This window comes from Sesamum indicum, linkage group LG12 (assembly GCF_026168435.1).
Source record: "Sesamum indicum cultivar Baizhima isolate 11 linkage group LG12, ASM2616843v1, whole genome shotgun sequence".
Lineage (NCBI taxonomy): Eukaryota > Viridiplantae > Streptophyta > Magnoliopsida > Lamiales > Pedaliaceae > Sesamum > Sesamum indicum.
This window is the reverse complement of record NC_142668.1, coordinates 8,935,846-8,961,195: the sequence shown is the minus strand read 5'-3', so window position 1 is coordinate 8,961,195 and position 25,350 is coordinate 8,935,846. Positions and strand designations below refer to the sequence as shown.

Genomic DNA, 25,350 nt, shown 5'->3' with positions numbered 1-25,350 from the left:
AATCAGCGACCTTGTGTTCATTTACGTATTCTATCAAGACAGTGTTGGATATTGAGGACAAGAAAGCACGTGAGGCTCGTCGGGTTCGTCCCCAATTTTGACCCTCCGACTCTCAAGTTAGAAGAGTTGAATCGAATAAAAAATGTACGATCAAAAGCTAAATAGGTCGAAGATAGTTAGATGTCAATTACCTCAAATAACGGTGCGTCGAAGTATTTATAGAGCTCAGGTGATCACTGTTGTTTGGGCCACGTGTCCTCATTTGAGGAGCAGGTGTTCTCGATCGGACGGTCCTCAATTGCTGGGGTCTTCTTTCTCTTAATGGGTCCGGATTTTGGTCTACCTGACCCGTCTCACAGGTGCACAGATCCTGAGCTCCAAAAAGATAAAAATTCCCTTCATTAAAGGTATTTTTGGCACTTCACTGCTAAAATTGGGTTACCCCCATTAATACCAATTAATGTGAAGCAGGGGCTGAAGTTACTGAAGCTGTTCTCATGCGAAACAGAGTCGCTCATCGTCAAGTCGCACTGCGTAGAAACACGCTTTGCCATCTCCTAATAAGCTTCCATTTCGGATATTTGTAGATATTTCCTATATCATATATATATTTATGGGGGTATTAAGTCTTGTACGATTTTCAGAAAAATTACCCCATGTCATATAAATATACATATATATATATATATATAATATTATATAGACAATCTTAATTAATTATTATTCGTTCGGGTTACTCTGAATGCTCCATCTGCTGCAACACTAAATCAAACTTTCTTATTTTTTTCATTAGCACACGTGCAGCTTGTTTAGGCTTAAATGCATCTTTTGTAACTTAAGTTATTTTTTTTGTTTTTTAACGTTTTAGGATTAGTATTTTGGCCTAGAATAAAATATGAGACAAGACATGGGATCTGTGTATTTCTTTGCTTTCATATACCCTATATATAATATAGGGTATAGGATAGATAGAAAATTTGCATCTTTTTAACTTAAGTTCTCTTTTTTTTGTCGGAAAAATGCATGTGCATTTTCACATGACCTTTTAAAAATTATTATACCTATTGGCACGTTTTTTGCATCATTTTTGTCATCTTTTTAATTTTTGAAATTTCAGTTCTTTTTTTTCTCGATGAGGTGAACTGAGATGGAAAAAATGACTAAAGTCGTGAAAATTAAAAAGACGCAGGACCAAAATATAAATCTAAAAAGTTAAAGGACAAAAACGCTAAATAACATAAATTACGAGACCAAGATTGTATTTAATCTTAGCTTATTATGTTGAGTACTAGATAATCGCATTCCATCATATGATTCGAGCAGATCGATTTTAAATATATTTAACTCTCACTAAAAAAATTATTTTTTATATTATAAATAACTATAACTTAAAAATCATAGTGAAAAGATATACTCTACGACGATCAATACGAAAACTTACTGCTTTGTTTCGTTTTGTTTTTATTCTTAGTTTTCGAGTTCGTTCTTGTTTTTGTATTGAATTTATGTAAAAAATAAAATTATATTTGAATTAGAATATCTTTTTTATATGTTTTCTTACAAAAAGACATCGTTGATGAATCAAACTATTATCCTTCACTTGCAGCATCATCCGTTTGCATTAAACAATTAACACATGATCCACAAAACAATAACATGCTAACTACTCGGTAATTAAACAACAATTAACAATACGAGGTTCCATCTGTCTTTCTTTAACTCTAATCACTTGATCATTAGAGAGTGTACGAGGTGTGGTGTAATAACAATACAGCTGATCATTGAACTATTAATGTGCAAGTGTCCCTTTCCTCTTCACGTTTGGATGGTTTTTTCTAATACAATTAGTTCATGATTTTCCATCATTATCACGCTTAGTGATACATCATTAGGGATAATTGAGCGCCATTGACGCCACAGACAGTCAACGAGCACAGGTTGAAGGGGCCGCCCAGATGGGACGAAGCATGTGCTGAAGCTTGATGCAATTATATATACGTCATATATTACGTATAAATCATGCACGTACTCGTTCTGTCTTAATATTTTAATTATTGTTTTATCAAAAGAAATACTAGTTTTTTTTATTCATCAACAGCCACTTTTTATCAAAAGACTATATATAATTCAAGAACAATGTTTTATTACAATTACACCATTTTAACTTTATATTTATATATATATATGTGTACATTTATTTTCTTACAAGTATAAAATTATTATTATGGAAATATTGAAAGAAGGATGAAATTGAAAGTTTATATTGTATTTTTTGCCGACCTCGGCATAAGGGAAGAGTTGTAAACTGAATTGTCGGAGGAGGTGCAAGTATAACTTTAAATATATTTTTGAAAATTTTTTTGTATTTTTAAAAACGTCTAACTATAATCCATCCTAAATTTTTATGGATCGATTAACTATTATCTTGAAGAATAGTGGTTAGAGTTATTTAATCGTACAAGTTTGATGAGTAGTAATTCAGTTCTTACGAAAAAAAAAAATTACAATTTTTTCCTTCAAACATTGCAAATTTGTTGCCCAGTCTTTGGCTATCTCACGACCAAATTGAAAATCTTCAATAAGTCAATATGCCTACTGATTATAGGCAGGCAAAATTGTAAAAGTAGTCCTGTATATATATAGGGGTGATAAAATTAGTCCTGTAATTCGTAAGTATTGGACTGACAATTTTAATCCTATATGTTTCAATTTAGTAACAATTTTTTAGTCCTTTGATAAAAAAATTGCTAAAGTTTAGCCGGACAAATTAGGGCTTAGGATTCCAACTACCAACTGGCTCGAATTAAATACGTGGCATTATCGTAGGATGCTGATATAAGAAAAAGTAAAAAAAAAAAAAAGAAAAAAGAAAAAGACCCCTCTTCAACTTTTCTCTCTCTCTCTACCCGTATGAGGAGAAGTGAATGGAGCCAATTTGAACCCTAACGTTTCATCTCTCAATTTCTCCCTCTGGCGAACGACCCCCGTGCCAGCCTTCTGACCACAGTGTAGCGCGGTCTGACCACAGTTTCGCCTTTAACAACCATCATTTTTCATCAATCCAATTGTGATTTTCATTTACTCTTCCTTAACAATTTTTATTTCCATTCACTTTCTCTTATACGAGTAGAGCGAATTTGAACCCTAACATTCATCCTTCAATTTCTCTTTCCGATGAACGACTTTGGCTCCGACCGTCTGATCAAAGCTTTGCCTTTTCCAACCCATCATTTCCTCTCAACCAATTTTCATTTCCATTCACTCCTCCTCAACTAATTTTTATTTCCATTCACTTCCCGTTGTACAGGTAGAGAGAGAGAAATGTGAAAGAGGGTCCTTTTTCCTTTTTCTTGTTCTTTTTCTTATGTCAGCCTCATACGAGAATACCACGTATTTAATTCAATCCCAGTTGGCAGTCGTAACCTTAAGCCCCAATTTGTCCGGCTAAAGTCTGGTATTTTTTGATCGAAAGGACTAAAATTGTCACTGAATTAAAACTTACAGGATTCTAAAATTACGAGTCCAAATACTCAGAGGACTAATTTTGCCATCCCATGCATACATGTCTAATTTTATAATTTTGTAATTGGTGACGAACAGTTGGTTCAACAACTACTTATATTTATGTTTACTGTATAATCTTAGTTGCTGCAAAGTGATAATAAACAGCCTAACAGACTATTGCTGTCTTGTGAAAAGCTAAGACTATCTATAATTATTGATAGATAAACAAGTCAACTACGAAAAATAGAAGTTGACATGGTGCGTGATAGATTGGTACAGCCTGTGGTTTCCATCCATTGCTTCTTCATATAATTAGTAATTTATGTATTAGGTAATTAGCGAAATATTATAATATATGAGAACTTCCAAGTTTTATATCATCATCATGAGGAAAGTTAAACAAAAAAGAGTTTGTAGTAATATACTTGTAGAAAATAATTATGTTAGGGAAAATAATATTATTGGTCTAATAAGTTAGGCCCCTTTTATTTTTGGTCCTATTCATTACGGAATTATCTTTTAGTTTTGTAACTTATAAAAATTTGGACTTTTGGTCCTAATCCATTTTTTCATTGATAATTTAATAGCATTAAGTATTTTTAATCGGCGGAAAAATTGACACGTTTTTTAGTTTGGGACCATTTTAAGGAGAAATATATAACTATATTTGAGGGAGAAAAACAAATCTTGAAGGAAATTAGAGTAGAAAAGGGGAATTTCTCGCTTCTCTTACAAAAATTGATACTCTTCCTTCCCATATTTCTGTAAGTTGATATCAAGTAGTAGCAACATAAAGAATTATGTTTTTCACATTTGAACCAAGTAGGCGAAATAGAGCGTTCATATGCTATTGTTGGAAAACGCGCTAATTTTTCCACCAACCAAAAATACTTAGCGTCAATATGCTAAGCACGTGACCAACACTGTTACATTGTAGATGAAAAAATGGATGAGGACCAAAAGTCCTAATTTTTAAAAGGTACGAGACTGAAAGTGTTAATCCTGTAATTAATGAGATAAAAGATAAACTAGCCTAATTTATGACACCAAAAATTCTATTTTCCCTAATTATGTATATATGATATTTGGTATGGTTGTGAGCAAAAAAGTGCTCGTTAAAAACAAACCCAACTCGAGGTCCTTTGGTCAGAGTTTGTGCAAGCTTGGGAATGGAGACCTGCAGAAAATATATTAGCATTCCACGCGTAAATAAGTAAACAATTATAAAAGAATAATTTTAAAGAAGTAAAACAAGAATGTGTAATAAGAAGAGGGTAAATATGGTTATGCAATCAAAGTTATCCTGTGTGTAAATGTCAATATAACGTTACACATCATAATTGCATCAGAGGCCTATTTATAGCATTCCTCCATCCTCCCTCCCCATGGGAAAGAGATTGCAGCTCATCCTTGATTGAGTCCTGACTTTCTTGGGGAGTAGCTTCCCACGGATAAGTGTCTCCTTGTAGATAAGATGGATCCCGCCTTCTGAGTAAGTGGTTAGACGGATGCCTCCACTTTGGGCTCCAAGATTTCGCGATGACTTGGCAGGAGCCAAACTCCTCTGTGGAGCTAGCTGGTAGGCATGTTGACCACATGTTGCGCCTACTCGCTTGGAGACAGCTTGTTATCCATGCAGGTAGGCATGTGGAGTGCTTGGGTTTAGGTATGGCCTTGGGTTGGCTTTCTTTCGGGCTGTAGCTTTCCACTTGTCATTGAGGCACACCCTCTGCCTTCTTGGGCTTTTCTTTATCTTGGACCACTTAGGCCTATTGCTTATTAGGGATGATACCACTCAGTTCCCCTAATTCTAATAAAGGGGATTAGAGCTACCATATTAGAGTATATACCGTCTATGATGTTTGAAGGTACCTCCAATGGCGTGTGATGCCTACAACAAGATGAGGCTCCCTCCATGGAATAAAATGCCCCCAACCAATAAGAATAAACATCATCTATCATGATGTGTCCCTTCATTATCAGTCGACAACCAGTAGATGGCTTACGACATAATATGATGCGAGGATCGCGGGGCTCAAGATCATGTTACTAGCAGTTACCCTTAATCGCCCACTCCATGTGCCGATAACTGACACTAGTGGGTTGCAGCTCTTCATGAGAAAGAAAAGAGATTAATGCCCTAAGTCCTTCCCCATTCTTATCTCTCTTATTGTTATCTCTCCTTCACATCCCTTCCGTCCATTGCTCTAGTAAGTAATTTCTTTATGCTTTTTATACCTTGTACTTCTGCTTTTATTTTCAATTTCTCTTAGGAGTGTTCATGAGTCCATGACCCTACCATACTTGGCAATGATCCCACTAAGGCTACCTCGAGGGTGTCGCACCGTGGTTCTCCATCCTCCCAATTACCCCAGTGGTGGAGCCTTCGTACAATGGGAGTGCATTATCTGTTAGTGGATGCACTAAGGAGGAGGTAGAGTTAGAGGGAGAGAAGCTCGAGGGTTCAAAGGAAGAAGCAAAAGAGGAGGTGGTCTCCTCCAAGGAGGAAAAAATTGTGAACAACGGTTCTTTCTTGAAGAGGCAGAGTTGCTTTTGGCCGGACCAAGGTAGTGAAGGAAGTCTGACCCTCAACAATTGCAGGAGGAGTTTGGCATTTATGATTTTTTCACTATTTTGCTCCCTAATCCATACTTTCATGCACAGAATATCCCTCCAAATAGCTTGTGTTTCTTTACCGTCCAAATCCGTAACGACCTTTATTTTTCCATTTTATCCTTCTATTTCGAGGCGGTTCAAACTTTTAGGGTGCTTCTTAATTAATTGATCCCCAACTCTTTTGGTTTGATGGGGAGTCATGCTATCGTGTTTCTTGCCTTCTTCCAGTCCTCCTGAGAATTGCATGGGGAGTGATTACTTTTTGGTGCCTCCCATTCGGTGGAACTTTCCCCACAGTGGCTGGTGGATCTTTCTACTCGGAGCTTCACGTTGTGGCACAGGGATGGTAACTTGTAGGCCCTTTTGAAGGGGTTGAACGCCAATCCTTATGAATGCAAGAGGTTGGTTCATGAGCACCTCAGAGGTCTCGCTAATGGAGCCTCTAAGCATTTTTTTTCCCTTTTTGTTTGTTAATATTCTTAAAGTTCTTGCAGGGTTTTAACTCTATTTCCTGTTTTTATGCAACATTCGTGAAGTTCAAGAACTTACTTTACAGTGCTCGAGGGAGTTTGGGGACCCCAACATCTAGTGATTCCAAAGGAAAGCACTCTTTAAAATCCTCTTGGGGCTTTCCAAACGGGCTAAAGTGGGCTCCAGCCAGTCGATAGTTGTTGATCCTCTTTAGGTTGACACCTGATTGATCCCATCTCCAGCTCCTCCACTACCTACCAGGGATTTGAGGGATTTTCCCCTCCTCGCTTGTGTTACATTCTCGAATGGGATATTTAGATGACCAACTCATATTTTTTAGAAGAAATTATATTAGGATAATAGGATACTATCTTGGGTAAAGTACACTTTACCTCGTGAATTATTCCTAATATAATATTTATCTCCCTAAACTAACGAATGTAACACATACCCTTTTGGTTGGACAAAAATACCTTCATGCTTTGAATAACTATATTATTCTCAATATGTTTTTGTATTTTGCACATTAAATCATCATCAAGTTATTTTTAAATAATCTTTTAATAAGAGAATAATTTAAATTAAAAGTGGAGTATAAATTAATATACGTAGTAGTTACACAATAATATAATATAACCAACAATTCGTATATGCTTTTGAAAAGAAATTGACAAATATATATGCTTAATCAAAAGTTCAATATTTTAGAAACAAAATGAATAAATATAAATATTTTATCATATTTTTAAAGAAAATATATATTCAAAAAAATGTCAATTACTCATTTTTATCTAAAAGAAGAAATAATTAATAACTTAATTTTATTACTAGATTCATAAAACTTTTTCATATAAACTTTATGTGTATTTCTTGTACTCATTCATTACTTAACTTTGAGTTTGTAAGATATAATAAAATTCTATATATTAATTTATTATGTTAAAAGATATTTTTTCAAATTTAGGAAATTTTTAATTAAACTTAAAATGCAAAATTATTAGTAAAAGAAAATCTTTGAACTATATATATAATATAAGGGCAATATTGTCAAAAAATTTAATTATAAGGAGTAAGTGTACATTTATTAATTTAGGAGAGTAAATATTACATCATAAGTAGTTCAGGTGGCGAAGTGTATTTTACCCTATTATCTTTTACGTAATGTATTTTTTTAGTTGAATCAGAATACACACACATATATATATATAGAGTATTTAAAACTTATAAAATAAATTTAATTTCTCAATGTGTAAAAATATGATAGTATTCTATTGTTATTTTGAAAACGTTTCATAAATAAATTTAGTAAATAATTCAATATTGAGTTTTGTATAAATAAGTTTGTACTATTGTATGTGGTAGGACGATACTAAAATATAACTTATCATATATAATTTAGAATTTTTAAAAAAATATTATAAAATTTAGAATTTTTTTTTACACTGCACAAAGTTCAAAGTAGTAATAATGTAAAAACTCATGATTTATCTGATGCCATTGAAATATGATTAGGTCTTTCAATAGAAAGGGTAAAATCCTATTCAAGTTCATAAATAGAAAAAGGAAAAAAAAAGAAAAAAAAAAAAAACTCATATCGAAGACCAGTGCAAATTGTTAGGCCCATCTTCAGCCCAATTTTGATATAAATAACTCTAACAATTTATTCCTAGTTGTGGCCCAGATGATTCGAAGGTGGTGCACATGTCACGTGCTCATTCACGTGCATGGTCATTCATGAATTAACACTTATCAAATGAATAATGGTCATCGCCCAGTTGATATTTCGCGATTTTGATTTTTTTTGTATCGAATTTTACAAAAATTGCTAAAAATAAATTATATGCCGTTTTAAATTTTGGCGTTTTGATCTTTTATCTTTGTAATGCTTGCAAAAGAGTCCTATAACTTTTTTATATATTACAATTTTGATCCTTCAAATGCCAGATTTTATAAAAGTTTCCAAAGTAAATCATGTGCCGTGTCATTTCTCTTTTTGACTTTTCATTCATGTTGGCAAAAGTAAAATAAACCACATGAGGTGAGGCGCTCAAGATTTATTACGACGATTTTTGTAAAATCCGATATCTGAAGCACCATTAACAAATATCAAAAAGTTACAGGACTCTTTTATAATTCTAAAAAATTAAGGATAAAAATAGCAAAGTCTCAAAATTACAGGATAATACCAGCTTTTATTTTTTCTCACCCCCCCTCCCCAAAAAAAATGAGAAGTTGGAGGTGTTTATACAAATACAATATTATGCTAATCAAGATAAGTAAGGGTAAAATACTACTTTATACAAATTGACGATACTTACAAATACAATATGATCCTAATTAAGATAAGCGCGGGTAAAATACTAGGGAAAAAAAAAAGTTTTCTATCTTATTCTACTGTAATTTTGTGCTAAATCCCCTTCCTGACTAATAAAAGTTTAGTCTAACTTATTTTTATACCATCAATTTGACATCATTTATGGGAATCATTAAAAATTTAAACGAGATCTCAAGCTTGAGTCACCGCAATGGTGAAACAAAATGGTAAAGTTTTAAAAATAATCACATTTATTAAATTATTGATGAATTTTCTAAATGTTACAATGCTATCGTGCGACCTGTGTTATGAAATATTTTAACAAGTGGAACAAGAAGATAAATTGCGTATATATATGATCAAAAAGTAACAACATATTACATAGTATTACAATAAATTTTTAATTATGTCATGCAAGACCATACTCAATATATTTACTATATATAATACTGCCAACCAAGCAATTACTCTGCTTTTCACACATTCTATGTTATTTATATTTGATTTTTGTACTTAATTGAGGTCTCGTTTATATCATAGTGCTGAAAATATACTTTACATAAAATGTTTCATAATTAATATTCATAATTTAGTACTTTCTATGAACAACTCAAATTAATATTGTGCATGTATGTTACTTTACTAAAATCAATGGTATGCTTTGAGAATCCTACAATCTCAAAGAAAGCTATTTTAAGTAGGATTCTCAAAGAAAGCTATTTTAAATTTGATTGTGTGAACGAGTGCAAGAACTTTAAGAAAATTTGAGCAAGCTCTCAGTGATTTCTGACAGAACGAAAATTTCTAAGTGGTTGTGCTTTACTAGTGTTCTTGCATATTTTATATGTGTTAGCGTAATAGTAGGAAGAAGGGCGAGAGGTAATCCTTTTTTAGAAAAAGAAAACGAGAAATGATTTTGTGAAAAAAAAAAATAAATAAATAAGAAAGAGATGTGATGGATAGGTAAGATGTAATTTTTTTTTTTTTTTGTTATGATGGCACAACACATAATAAAAAATTATTTTTTATTTCGAGGGGGAGATGGTACGGAGAATGGTGTGTGAGGTGCGCCGATCTGTCACTTGTTCTGAATCTTTTTTTTATAGGTTTGCAGTTCAATTTTAGTACCCCAACTTTACCCTTATTTTTGTTTTGGTAACCAAAGTTCCAAAATTTTAAATTTAGTACCCTATCTTTGAAAATAATATTGATTTTGGTACCTAGGTCCAATTAGTAATCTTTTTGCCTTTTAAGCTAAAATCAAGTAGTCCAATCCCATGCTTTCAATTAGAAACCACATGCTCTTGAAAATTAAGCCTTCAAAAATTCATATATTGGTTTGACTGTCTTGCCATTGTTATTCTAAATTTTCGATTTTACGGACTTTCTTCAACAACCACACTATCGTAGCAGATGGTTTGCAGGTGCTTGGTTCTTTCAACAATAAATAACACAATCCTATTGCATTTTCTACTTTAGGGCGTATAAATATTCCAAAATAGAGACTTAATAAAGTTTTGGATAAATAAGTTGAATAGAAGCCTATGAATTTATCGAAGAAAACTTAAAATATTACATAATATTTTCTTCCTCTATCGGAGGAGATAACAATTTAGCAATCTCATAAATATGAGGACTTGGCTTGTAGGGGAAATCCCCATACACTAAAATTCAAACACTCAGAGATTTTTTAAAAGATTCAACTATTATTTACTCAAGAATTGGAGAAATTTTTCAATGATCTCCATCTGCTTCCTACCTGCTTATTTATAATGATCTACGGACTTGAAATTCAGGTTTCAAACTTGTTTTTTATGACATCATTGCCTACAGCATGAACTTTGGCTCTGTTTTCCAGCTATGGCCACTGCGACTTATCGGCTGCTGCTTTTTCAACTGTCACTATCCTACATTTTAAACTGTGGGTATTCGTCTCACTTTATACGAGTATTTTGTTTCATTTTATGTGAATAATTTTGATTTATTTATCATTATCAATTATATTAATATATTGATTAATCAATATATCAAATTGAACTATTGTAGTAATAACTGAAATGTTTTTAAGGGTAGAAAGAAACGATATCACAATATCCTATTGTAGATAAAATCACATTCTTCTACCTGGAAAAGAAATCAATATTCGGCCAAGCTAAATGTGTCATGCTTAAATTCTCACAACATTGAACGATGCCTTCAAAAGTGGACCGTAATAGTTGTAAAAGAATTACAGTTATATATAATCTGTGGGAAAATTGCAAATAATTTTCTTGTGATATCGCAAATGAGTAAATTATATCTTTATGAAAAAATAAGTAGCTATTTACCTTTATATTTTTTACAATATAACAATTTATCCCCGTATAATTTTTAAAATGAAGCAATTTATCTTCTTGTATAAAGAGGTAAATTGATTCATTTTAAAAAGCACAGGGTGATAAATTGCTTCATTTTTTTCATAGGGAGGTAATGTGCTCATTTTCAATATTACAAGAGCTAGCAATTCACCTTATAAATTGACTATCTATTTCCACTTTCTTTAATTATTTATTGTCTTCGATCCTTTGTTTTATCTCTTAATTAAAAGTAAGTTTTAAATAATGATCCCCTAATTAAATTAACTCTTAACTCTCGATCACCATTTTCAGAAAATGAAATAATATAAACAACACAAAACATACACATTCTTAATTATCCTCGAATGTATGTAAGATGTTGTACCAAGTTGAATTTGATTAGTTTTTGGAGAAAACAAATGTGGAGAATTAACCACAATTTTAAGGTTGATGGAAGATATTACAAAAATATTTAATGAATATAATGGGTAATTAAATAGAGAATAATTGTGGTTCAATTAGAATTACAAAATGTAGCTTTAACCAAATCATTTATTAATTTTTACTTCATCTAACGTTTTTATGTATATTTCTATATATATGAAGATATAAATATAATATATATATATAAACATATATATATATATGGAGTGAGGTTAACATCATTAATATAATCATAAATACAAGGCTCAAAATCAGGACCACATCCCAGTCCAACGACCAACCCAAAAAGCCCAATGAAGGAAAAGAGGCAAGAAGTGCCTCAAAGGCCTAGCCATGACCCAATAAAGCAAAAGCCCAAGAGACGAAGTTGTCCATTGGAGGCCCGAAAAGCTTAATTCCACCTTCGCGGCCAGCTAGACATATGTTCCAAGTGGTAAAATATGATTGACAAAAGAAGTTGAAGAGGAGGTTCAGAAGGATAGTCCCTTGACAGTGAATGACTCTTCTCGCTGAATTCTGTAGGTTAGGATATATAGACTTCTAGAGATTCCTCCAACTAACTATATAAGAACGCCCAAGATAGGGGAACCGCCTCCTCAATCTTCTCGGAGATCAGACCCCTTTATTGCTAGGGCACTTTGGCTATTAAAGCGGGTTTAGTCCTTTGAAGAGGGGGACTACTTTTTGAGTACTTTCAAGAAATTTCTATGACACTTTCATTTCTATGCACAATCTTTTGGCATATCTCATTATAATTCGTTCATATTCTTGTCTTTCAATATTTAATATTGACTTGGGTGTCAGAATACTAACATTGCTTTTGTAGATTCCCATCTCGAAAGCTTGCAAAAGATTTTAGCCCATTAAGGAGTTCAAGTCCATCTGAGAATTGAGCCATGCGATTTTTATACGTATCAATCATAGTTATAAGTGTAAATTATCACATGAGAATATTAAAATAAGGGGTAAAAATAAAAATTTATATAATTCTTTTGCTAACGTCAGCATTTTTTGTCAAAATCCTATCAAAAGAAGGTTAGATGTAAACAATGAGTTTTCGTAGGGGTATAAGTGTAATTTCAAAATTTTAAAAAAAATATATAATTTTATATTTTTAGACAGGCGTAACTATAATTAATGCTAAAAAAAAATATACCTATTCAATCACAAGATCGATCGGACGACCAAGTAATCCATCTTGACTAATCATAAAAAAAAAAAACATAGTACTCTAGCTTCGGATCTTGCGTCCATCCGGGATATAAATATTAGCTGATATTTACTCAAAAAAAGAAAAGAAAAAAAAATAATTATCTGAGAGATACGGTTCAGGACAGGAAGTATTCAATACTCAGAGCATCGAACACAAACAACCTCTTTCTTTTCACTATTTCTTTGACTATTCATTTTGGGGAATCAATCGATGGTCCCTGTTTTCACATTATCATCCTTAGATAATATTTAATAATTTGTAGATGGTTATTTTACTTAAAGATTATTAGGAATAATTATACCAACACCTTTTGACCGATGACTTATTTATATAAATGATCCTTAGTTTTTTTATAAAATTACGCATATACATTACAAATATCTACCTCACTTACATAGACCACTCATGTTTTTTAAAAATAATTTCACATACACTCTTATAAACGACAAGAACATTATACAAACTACTCCTACTTTTTGACTGACAGAAGTGATTTCTGTAATTATGTAAATAAATATGAATGATTAATGTAAATACACTATAGATCAGGGGTGTGAATGAAATTATTTCTTAAAATTATGTATCTGAAAGAATTTAAAAAATACAATTTTTTATTTCAAACTGACCACAAAATAAAGTTTTTATTTTTTTACTTTAAATTCATAATCTTAATTTTTAGATATTACCGTTCCTAAAATTCATAATTTGTTTTATTTTAATTCATTGATCAGCCTTTTCTTGAGAATATTAACTATTAATTTCTTGACTAAACCTGATCAAAAAATTAAAAAATATAAGGAGTTCATAACCCCTGAAATCATGCCTTCTGAATTGGCTTAAAATCATACATCGCAATTTTTAAATCTCTAATATGGACTTATAAGTCATCGTCTACTTAATTCTTTAACTCAAAATTAGCATATTTTAATTATTTTAATTTTTCATAATTTATGATTTAGTGACGAGATTGCTTAATGATTTCTTAACTAGTTGATATGTCGGCGTTCTTATGTAAAGTCTAACATTTTATATAAAATGGAAAGAATTATCATTATGTCAGATAAAATTAGAAAATAATATCAATAACTTTATACAACTATTATTTTTAAACGAAGATAATATAATAATATATTAAAATTACAAAAAGATCCTTTAAAGTTTGACATAATTATGAGTACGCTGTTTGAAAAATTAGCAATACCTCCTTTGTTGTTTCAAAAATTCTAAATGCACCCTAATGTTTGATGAAATTATGTAATTCTTGGATAAGGGTTTGAAATTGCCAACATTGCCCGTACTATATTTTTTCCGTTCTCCAAAAATTTTTTAAAAAATTTTAAAAACAACCAAATGAGGTAAATAGAAAAAATTAAAAAATTATAAAAGTTGTCCGCTTAGTCCATAAAAAAATTTAAAAAATAAATAAAATTATAACTTATAAAACACAAGGACAGTTTTGGTCAAATTATCATAAAAAAATAAAAAACCTAACAAAAATCGAATAAATAGGATTAGTTGTCAAAAGAGTATTTATAATTTTTCAAACAACAACAAAATATTTATAATTATAACAAATTTCAAACAACTGAACGTAATTTCCTGTTTCATGTTACTAATTGACCCCATAATTACAAGTACAAGTCTTAGTACTAGGTTTTATTTTATTGATTATTGTCTTAGGCCATCAAATTCTTGTACTATCACTCTTTCACAACACTTTCCTTGTGATAGTATAAACCTATTTTTTTAAGTTCAACTACCTATCAAAGTTGGAACCTCATTTCCCTTGTGATCAACTACCCTTCTCCTCCACTTCCCTCTCCATTCTTCTTGTCAACTACCCATTAATTCTCCTTCAAGCAGATCAAACACCTTTTTTCCCTGGAACCCCTTTAGCTGCATTTTCTCTTTATATACACACACTGATACACACACAAATGCGCACTAAATACTTATATACGAAGCTCTCCTTCTATATATACGTATATACGAATTACAAAATATCCAAACCCTAATGGCGGATGATCGTTTTCATAAGTCCATTGCTACGAAAGAAGCCGCTGTCGGCTCTACAGGTGATGCATCGATCTAAAATTAATATGGAGTGGCTACTTCTCTCTCTCTCTCTCTCTTCTTTTGAATGTTAATAAAATAAGTGAGTTCTTGATTATAAGGTCACTTTTCTTCATTCATACTGCTGATCATATTTGGTGATTAAGGGGTTTAATGCAATTAACCTCGGAGTGATATTGGAAAATACAGTGGATCAACTGCTGTATTTTAAAAAAAATAGGGAGATAAATTGTTATTTTTACTATAAAATAGCAGTTTGCTTATTTGTAATATCACAAAGAGTTGCTTGCATTTTTCTAGTGATTAAATAATGTATATGACATGTTTGATTGGCCACATTTTTGGTGTGGCAGCTGAAAATGGCAGCAGCCAAGAGTCCAAGCAGCCTGAGTTTTCAGGAGATGAGGAAACCCTAATTATCAGAATGTATAATTTGGTTGGAGAAAGGTAATTTCATTTCATTGTTCCCCTTTTCATAGTTTATTTTCTGTTTTTTTTTTTGGATAATTGTAATTTTGAAAATTAATATATATAATATATATATATATATAGTTCATTACATATAATGAATACCTGATATTTCCGAACTTTCAGGTGGTCTCTGATTGCTGGAAGAATTCCTGGAAGAAGTGCTGAAGAAATCGAGAAATACTGGAATTCCAGACACTCTACTAGTCAATAACAAGCCCAAGATTCGATCTGTACTAGTCTTTTGTCGGTGCTGTTAACGCTCGGACATATGGGATTTCAGCATTTCCTTTGAGAGGGTAATCAACCAAATGTACCATCAATTCTAAATTTGGGCGGGTTGCATTTTTGTGCAACAGAACTCTTATTCAAAAGGTTAATTTGGTGTATGATCTTAAGCTTTGTGACATTAATTAAATCTATTACATGATGAATTGATTTGCATAAAAATAAGTTGGCCCAAAAAAACTCAAGCAAGTCAAAAAGAAGGAAAAAAAATACAAAGCCTATGGTGCTCCCAGGGGTCCAATTCAGGACGAAGCCCATAAGGCTTGGGAGGCCTAGAGTAACCAACGGGCGCGCTCCCAAAAGATAAATTCTCCAAAGAAATTCAATCCACCCAAATTAAAGAGAGCTATAATTCAGAAAAGTTTTACAGACCCACAAAAAAATTAAGAAATTTGAAGTCCCCCAACCAAGTATTTCCTAATATAGGGTAATTAACCAAATGTACCATCAATTATAAATTTAGGAATTTTAGTGCAGATTTTGTGCAACATAACTCTTATTCAAAAGGTTAATTTGGTGAATTATCATAAACTTTTGTGATATTAATTAAATCAATTATATAATAAATATTTTAATTTTTTTTTTAAATATCCCCTGTGCCTAGATGGGGTTTGACTGACGCTACCTATTTATAAATCAAATTTCAAAGTTACAAATAATTTCGAAATATAAATTGGAGTATACTTCATAAAATTAATTCTTGATTTTAAGATAGGGAATTTTCAATTTTGGTGAATCCATTTTGGGTTAAAAATTATTATTTAATAGTAGCAATGAGGTTCAATATTAATTTGGGGGAAAATTGTAATTTACGTTCATAATTTACCCCTTTTTTTATTTTAATCTCATTGTTTTACAACTCAACAAATTTAGCCCTACAAATCCAAAGAAATTGCAATTTACTTCCACTACAGATTTTCGTTAAATTGTTAATGGAAGGAGCACGATTCCTGCCATTAATAATTTAACGAGAATGAACAGGCAAGCTAATAAGTTGGTCTCCTACTATATAGAGGATAATTTTATTCAATATAATATTAACATAATGAGATTTTATTTTTTGGTGAATTTTTTTATCGTGTTTTTAGTTATACTGATTGTTGTATGTCACGGACAAAGCTCATTAACCACAGAAATGAATAAAGTTCGGTGGCGCATTTGATGACGATTATGAAACCAACTTTTGAACATTGGTTTAGAATGTTTTAAGTCAGAGAATACTTAAAAATGGGTATTGAGAATTTTATAGAGACTTGCACCGAGTGTTCTATTCGTATGATGAGTGTCGCGTTTCAACGAGAACAGACATGTGGTGTCAATGGACTTTAGTGGGTGCTTGACAAGGGATTGTCAAGTTCACTGAACTGACTCGCCAAAGTTGTCATATGGAAGGCCATGAGGTATAATCGGTACGATTAAAATACCTTGGCTGCGATAGTATGAGAATTAGTCCTTTGACTTGAAAAATTAGAAATACCTTTGTTATGTCCTAGCTGTATCTTAGTTTTGACTGATGTGGCTGCATAAATACGTGGCTACCAAAAAGCTCTATTTCAATGCAGTTTTAACATGCATGGAGTGTTCCAAAATTGACATTATCGCCCATCATTAGATGATGGTGATCTCCTAAATTCTCTAGATTGTGTACTCTTTATAAATTCATGGCAACGATCGTCAATAAAATTGGAAACAATTTTTGAATGTTTATGAAGGAGAAACACAAAATATAGATACACAAATATCAAGTTCGAGATGGGAACAGATAGATAATTCCATATCCTAGACATTGGTAGGGAAATAGTGATGGAAGGATTGTACCTGTATGCGAGCTTATATGTTCAGGCCAATTTTATCTACTTTTTAGTATCATGAATCGTGACTGGATAGTCACCTATGGTAATAGGCATTCCTCGATTACGCGGTTAATCAAGAGTAATTAATTAAATATATTTAATTAATCTAAACAAATTAGTTGCCAAATTTAATTGTATAGTTGACACAAGCCCTAGTCTAATTGAAGGTGAATCTAAAGGATTGTGAACACCAATTTTATCGTGTTTGTAAATTATAGATCCAAGAAATTAAAATGAATACAATCTCTATTCTATCTCTTCATTCTTCTCTTCAAAAATTATATTTGTAGAGTTGACAAATTTAAAGGTAAAATCTTATAGATCTCTTTGAACGTTAATTCAAATGCTAAAATATGTAATCCCGAATTAAAATATTGTAGTCTTGACATCATATTTGAGGATTTAGAAGTGGATTTGCCACTTGAATCTTCTTGAACATTTATTTGAATATTTATAACGTTAATTCGATGACTTAATGTGTTACCCTGAAATAAATACTATAATTTATTGTGCATCTTCAACGAATGACTTGATCTCCATCTTGAGGGTTTTTGGATATTTTTTAACTTGAGGAACTACGTAAAGAAATTATTTAGCCTTCTTCTCTTGCTTCACCTTCGTTCCGTATGAATGTGGAGTGTTTGTTTTTGAATGAACTTTAAAAACCCCTTCATATAAATGTAAAAAATGTAGAATTTGTGATGCTCTTGAACACCTTTTTTACTATCACTTTATAATTTAATTAAAAAATATAAATACATTAAATATTTAAAATGACATGATTGGTTAATTTTGACATTATCTCCTTACTATTTGTATTTTAAATAACTAACATCAAAATTATTTTCTTAGTTTGATTGCAGTGTACATACAGTTGCTCCACGCAGCGTCGCTAGATTGTTTTGAATATTTGACTGCTAAGCATGATTTGATTAGTTGTAATACTTTAATTTTGACATTTATCGACCATTTTTGTAATTAAAAATATATATATTAAAGTATCAATAAGTTAACTATTTACACATGGAATTAATTTCTTAAGTTCCAAAATATAAATAGGAATGGGTATTTAATTGATAATTAATATACTATTTTCCACTTATCATTATTTAAATGAATACTAAATTAATTAGTCTACACATGCCCCTCGAGACTCTTTATAAGTATACACTTGAAAATGTAATATTCAAGAAAAATAAGCTGCGAAAATACGAACCAAATTTGAATGATCATCTTTAAATTTCTTCAAGCAAAGCCCAAATTTATTCTCGTTTGGACTTGGAAAAATTGGGCTCGTATGTTTACTTAGGCCCAATATTTAATCCTACATATTTTGAACTCGGACTCCATTTATTTTGATCTTAGAGTGTGTTTGGTTCGGGTAAAAAATGGAGGAGTAGGAGATAATCTTATATTTGGTTAAGAGTAAGAGATGAAGATGAAGTAAAATTGTACGTATATGAAATTACGCCGCAGTCCAATTTTTGTTTCCGTCTAAAATTGAATGGAAAATTGAAAGTATATGGCCAAAAAGATTAAAAAAAAAAAAGTATAGTTTTTACTTTTATTTACTCTATTACTCATATATATATCGATATATATAATTTATTTCTAGTTCTTTTCTCCTTCTCGCTGATAAAGCCGTAAATAATTGCCAAAGAAAAAATAACAAGATTGCTGAAAAACTATTTCATCGAAGTTAACAATCAGATAAACAATCTTGGTAGTAATTTTTATTTCTTTAAATTAAATAATTTAGAATGAATGAATAATACTCATTTTGATAAATATTTTATTAATAAAAAATATTTTTATTCTTGTTTGATAAATATTTTTATTTATAATATTTTTAAATCTTTTATATATTAAAATTGTATTAGTATAATATTAATTTATTTATTTTCTGGTACAAATTGAACAGAAAAGCATTTCAGTAAAATTATAAAAATTAGTCTTTTCTTCTCAATCTATTTTTCTGATACCAAACAACAGAAAATGTTTGAGATTTACATCTCACTTCAATCATACAAAATAATTTTAAAAAAATTACTATTATTTTTCCCTCCAATTCCTTTTACTTCCTCTCCCCCTTCCATTTTCCTTTTCCTCTCACTTGTAAGAACTCTTAACACGGAGGTCCATTCAGATTTTTTCTCCTCAACGTATAGCCCATAAGGCCTTCATTCACACACCAATTTACATCAGATCGTGGCTTACTGGAACTCAACGGCTGAAGGGGATTGGTGCTTCTTTCTGTTTCTTTAACTTAGCGACCTTCGGCGAAGAGAATCCTAAGCCTCACAGACTTAATTTCTTGACAAATTCTAACAAGAACAGCATACACCTGAGCGATTCAAGTTCCTTGGGGACTGATGAATTTTAATTGGACTATAACTCAAATTCTAATTCTTCTTAAATTGAAATACTTCTATTGAATATGTACATAAAGAACTTAATCCGGCATTGATCAAGCATTGCGAAAGTATGTTAGTAAGAATCTGTGGCTTGCCTCAGTATTCGGATATTTATTTCCTTTCTAAGTTGTTGTTGGTATGCACATGAGCTGTTTGCATTAATGTCCCTTTGGGAATTTCAGTGTGTGAGAATTTTTAAACTCGATTTTTTCCTCTTCGAATTTCCATCGGTTTGTGACAGTAATGTTTTTCAACTTGCGATTTCAGATTCCTGTAGTTTTCCTCAGATTTTCGGTTTTCTTTCAAGAATCTCTTTCATGATGATCCCATTCTTTTAAACTTATATAACTCGAAATTTGTTGTTTCACTTGGCTTTCAATCTCTTTCTTCGTAAGGGTTCAATCGTCTGTTGCAATCTGATAACTTGACTAAGCATCCTTTTACATGGTGTTTAATGCAATTTAGATATTGTAAATGAGCTAATTACCGCATATGAAAAATGAATAACAATTTAAAAAATAAATTGTTTCATTTTAAAAAAACAAATAGGTGGGCATCCTCCTCAAAAAATAAACTTTTCCCCTAAGGGGTATCTTATAAACTCTACCCTCAAGTAGGCATCTTTCACGGAATACACCATGCCCCTAGGCAGGCATCCCATCACCGAATAAATTTTCACATACAAGCTTCCCTCATGAAGTATCTTTAATATTTTAACATAATAATCTTGGAGGTTTATTTTACCACCTTCAATGTATGAACATGTGTCTTCTTGAATGGATTTACATCCTTCTCAAATTAAAGCCCTGCCCCTAGGCAGGCACTCTCTTATTCAAAGCCCCGTCTTTCACACAAGTACAGTGGCCCTCCTCCGTAGAGGCACCCTAGCCCTCCTTCATGCAAGCACTTAGGTCTTTTTTTGGGGAACTTGTAAGCTCTATCCCGTGTAGACACCTAAGCCCTCTTCCATAGAGGCATCTAAGCCTTGCTTTCGGCGGATACCTTATTATTCCTCCGGAGGTTCCTAAGTCTTGCTCCAATAAGCCCCCCCCCCCCCTCCCAAATAAGCCCTCCTATGAGGAAGCACAATAATCTTGCTCCATGCAATATCATTTATAATATATACATGCCTTTGTTGTTTAACATTCTCTTGCACAAAAACTAAAGCTTTACGCCGAAGTAGGCACAAAAAGCGCTTGTTAAGCTCTCCATGGAGGCACCTTCATAGAAAACCCTGCTCCATAAAGGCACGATGTGAGCTCTCTTTTTACTCTAGGCATGTTTATGTTACTAATGTTCTTTACAGAAAAAACAAAAAAGAGAAAAGAAAAGTTCATTCTTTGGACCCCATATCTGAAGACATCTCCACTTATTAGAGTGAGGGGCTATTGATGTGCATAAAAAAAGAAAGAAAGAAGAGGCTCGTAACATTTTAAGAGGCTCAAGAACACTTGATAGGCGGCCTTAGGGGTTATCCCCCAAAAACCAAATTGGCAAAAGGAGGAGGTTAAAAGCATCCCCCTACTCAGACCATGATCAAAACCCGACAAATATTTGGTCCAAAAAGCCCACACAAGTGGCATCCCACTCTCCTACGTGTCATCTCATCAATCCCGAGGTCAGCATCCACATTGAACCACGTCAACCCTAGGAGGACCCCCTTGGCAAATAAGACAGCCTAGGAGAAGGGAGGCATCCCCAAAATCCACGACTCCTAAACCTAGAAGGGACTTCCGGCAAAATAAGAGTCCTCGCACTAAAACCACTTTCTGTTCTTACTTTAGCATTCGAATTGCACTCTGATTACAATTTCTCCTACGAATTTCTTCTCGATTTCTCATTACGATTTATTTTAACGATTATTTATTCTTAAATTCGAGACTAACTTTGGCGTCAGAGTGTTAACACCTTTTTTGCAAGTCCCCCTTTCAAAATTAGCAATCGGTTCGGCCCAAGTTTTGAACATAGTCCATATCTAGTGCACCCATACGTTTTTCGAACACATCATAAGTGTTTGAGCAAGATATAATTATTGTAATAATTTTTATTAGATATTGATGTCGACAAGAGAATTGTGATTGTAATCAATTTATTTCAATTAATAATAGTTCATCGTTGTTACTTAAAAAAAAGAAGTAATACATTTCTAAATTTATTTTACTTGAATAATTCTTTTCTTACTTATATTTAACAATGGAACTGAAATTAGATATTTGTTTTGGAATATATGAGAAGTAATGTGGTGAGTGTCATAATACTGGAACGAAAACTAAAGATACATAACATATGCGTTTTTCTCGTTTATTATAATTAATTATGTGAATAGAATCCATTTTTTGTACATGCCAATTATAAACATATGCTATACGTGCAAATTTGATTTATTTTTCTTTTGTATTCAATTTCTAAATTTATACAACTATCGTCAATCTAAAATGCCTAAACTCATCTTTCTAGTTACTACAACACACAGAGGTGACACCTAATCCTGCGTTCGATTTACGTGTAAAACAAAGAGCACAGCCAGGTGTTGTAAAATAGGTTGGCGGTTAACGATTACTATATAAGGGTAATTGCATTTATACCCACTAACAATCATTATCACATACATAAATCATCCCTTATTTTTTTAAAAAATTACACGCACACCCCTAGAAATTTTTTATATCATTACACAAATTATTTTTCAATTTATAATTGTCAAGGATAATTTTTAATAATTATATAAAAAATAGGAATAATGAATGAAAATAAATCATAAATTAGGGGATGTAAATGTGATGGTCTCTAAATTAAAAGGCTTTTGTGCTCTTGTTTGTTGTAATCTTAGTGGGTATGTTCTGCCCTTTCATGTTACCTTGGGATCAGATTGAGCTGCAACTGCTGACCCTATTTTTGTCTATATAAGATTTCATTTAATCTGTTCTGAAACTTAGGACACAGACGTTGTCAGAAGTAAACATTGAAACTGCGGACCTTGCTTCCATGCAATAAAAATGGTAATATGTATGAATTTACCATTATCATTAGCTTATTTTTGGATTTGTAGTGTAATTAAATTGTATAGTTGAAAAATTTGTAAATAACTACAGTTTGTGTCCTAGGTAATTTTTAGAATTAAATACAATTTACGTTGTGTACTAATGAAAATGAGCAATTGACTTTTTTGGTGAAAGATAAAGCAGCAATATCACTATGTGTTATTAGAAATAAAACAACATACTCTCAACGTGTTTTGTGAATAATACGTACCGTTTTTAATTTTTTTAAAAAAAATTTAATTAAAAATATAAAATTTTAAATGATATTTATATCTTTAGTTAATAACCGTTGATTTTTATCAATTTAGAATTCAACAGTGGAGATTTGATCAAATTCAGATCAATGATTTAAATTTAAGTAAATAAAAATAAAATTTATAAATTATATATATGTTACATTTGAATATATATATATAAATGTTTATACAGATAAAAAATATTTTTATACGTATAGTCTATATAGAGAGAGAGAGAGAGAGAAGAGGCTGGGGGGAGAAGGAGGCGGCGGCGGCCAAGGACAAGGCGGAAGGTGGAGGAGGGATGAGGGGGAGACGGCGACGGACAGGAGGAGGGTGCAGGGGAGGAGGTGGGGAAAACGACAAGGAGGGACGAGGGGTAGACGGCGACCACGGGCGCAAAAGAAGGAAACGGAGACAGTGGCCAGATGGCGGATCTGGGAAGATCTGAACACGAGAGGGGGAGGAGGCGGTGATCAAGCAATGCGAGGGAAGGGGCTGGGGTAAGCGGCACGGAGGGAGGGAGATAGTGGCGGTGGGCGACGGCGGTCCAGTGATTGGACGACGAGGAAGAAGGATATATGTGTATATACATATATATACTATTTTTGCAAATATATATGTACTAATATATTAAAATAAAATATATATAAATAAAATAATATTTTTATTGCTTAAAAAATTATACTCAACTGCAGATAAGGTGCGTTTAGTACACAGTTGAGCCTGAGAGATATTTTGCTTTATTTTTTATAATACAAGGAGATAAATTATTGCTTTATTTTCACAAAGGATAAATCGCTCCTTTTTCTTAGCAAAGACGGTAAATTAAATTTTCTAATCTTAATTTTTACTACCCTAATATTTTTTATTATTTTAAATATTTATCCTTCATGCCATATCCACTACGAAAAAAACAGCTCAATAGCGACATAATTTTTCGGACGACAAAAATCCATCGAACTTGCATTCACTATTGAGATGGAAATTGGACAAATTTCCGATGGATATTAAGCCGTAATCCGATATCCTTGATAATTCCGTCGGAAACATAATAATCATTGAAAATTTGATGTGAAATTTTAATTGTTCGTAAAAAAATAGTCAGAATATATGTCGCAAAATTTACTAAGTCCAAATTTTGCAACAATTTTTTCCGATGGAAAACATTCGTCGATAGAAAATTGAGTGTGAAAACCATTGAAATTCAAATAATTTGTCGAAAAATTTGTCAGAAAGAAATTAAATTGGGATCCAAAAATTGTGGGCAGTGAAACTCACATAATCCGTCGGAAACACCCTAATAGCGTCAAATATTATTATTATTATTTGAAACATGTATGGTTAAATGGTCAGTTACATATCGATATAAATATTATATAAACGATGGATTTTTAAATAAAATAATTAATAAAAAAATAAATAATTGAAATAATATTTCACATCGATGTAAGCATTACCGTTTCTTTAATAGATGTTTTATTCATTTCTTTCACTATTGGACGTGTAATTATCTATTAATATATAGAAGGATACTCTTACCAACATTATCGTAAAAGGCTTTATGTATGTATTTAGATCATGAACTCAAAAATAAAATAAAAATGAAATATTATACAAATAATGAGATGCAAATTGATTTAAACATTACATAAATATATGATATGTATAAAAGTGAGCTGACCCAAGAAATCTAAAAAAACAAATGCAAGGCCCATGATGCCCCATAGAGGGCTCAATTCAGGAGAGGACCTATAAGGCCGGGGAAAGGTACTCCCCCAAAAAATAAATAAATAATAAGTTGGTTAAATGAATCCCAAGTCTTATATAGTTCTGATCCAAGAACGCATCATAAGCTTACAAGGAAGTTTACGGACTTCAAGTCCCCTAACCAAAGTCAAAAGTCCTTCACATGGTGCCCACGAAGAACCGAGATGGTAGCTACACAGGACCTCTGGAAGACCCCCCCTCATAGAATCAAATAAGGACAAGCAGACCTTTGGGGACACATGGATTCCAGCTGGGAGAGGTCTCTTCAACCACCTCCTTGCGAATTCGCGAAGGCATCTTTATCCCCTA

General features: G+C 32.1%; 1 protein-coding gene across 1 annotated transcript; it reads left to right on the top strand.

The window, feature by feature from the left end:
- The first annotated feature begins 14,709 nt into the window (after positions 1-14,709).
- Positions 14,710-15,828, top strand: LOC105178506 (MYB-like transcription factor ETC1). The gene is made up of 3 exons (XM_011101996.3): positions 14,710-14,973; positions 15,325-15,418; positions 15,566-15,828. The coding sequence occupies exons 1-3, from the start codon at positions 14,913-14,915 to the stop codon at positions 15,651-15,653; spliced, it is 243 nt and encodes an 80-aa protein (XP_011100298.1). The 5' UTR covers positions 14,710-14,912; the 3' UTR covers positions 15,654-15,828.
- Positions 15,829-25,350: the final 9,522 nt, after the last annotated feature.

Excerpts from the sequence above, each read along its gene's own strand:
- LOC105178506 (XM_011101996.3), top strand. The coding sequence starts at position 14,913 with ATGGCGGATGATCGTTTTCATAAGTCCATTGCTACGAAAGAAGCCGCT. Across the intron at positions 14,974-15,324 it reads AGCCGCTGTCGGCTCTACAG|CTGAAAATGGCAGCAGCCAA; the intron begins GTGATGCATCGA and ends TTGGTGTGGCAG. Across the intron at positions 15,419-15,565 it reads TATAATTTGGTTGGAGAAAG|GTGGTCTCTGATTGCTGGAA; the intron begins GTAATTTCATTT and ends CCGAACTTTCAG.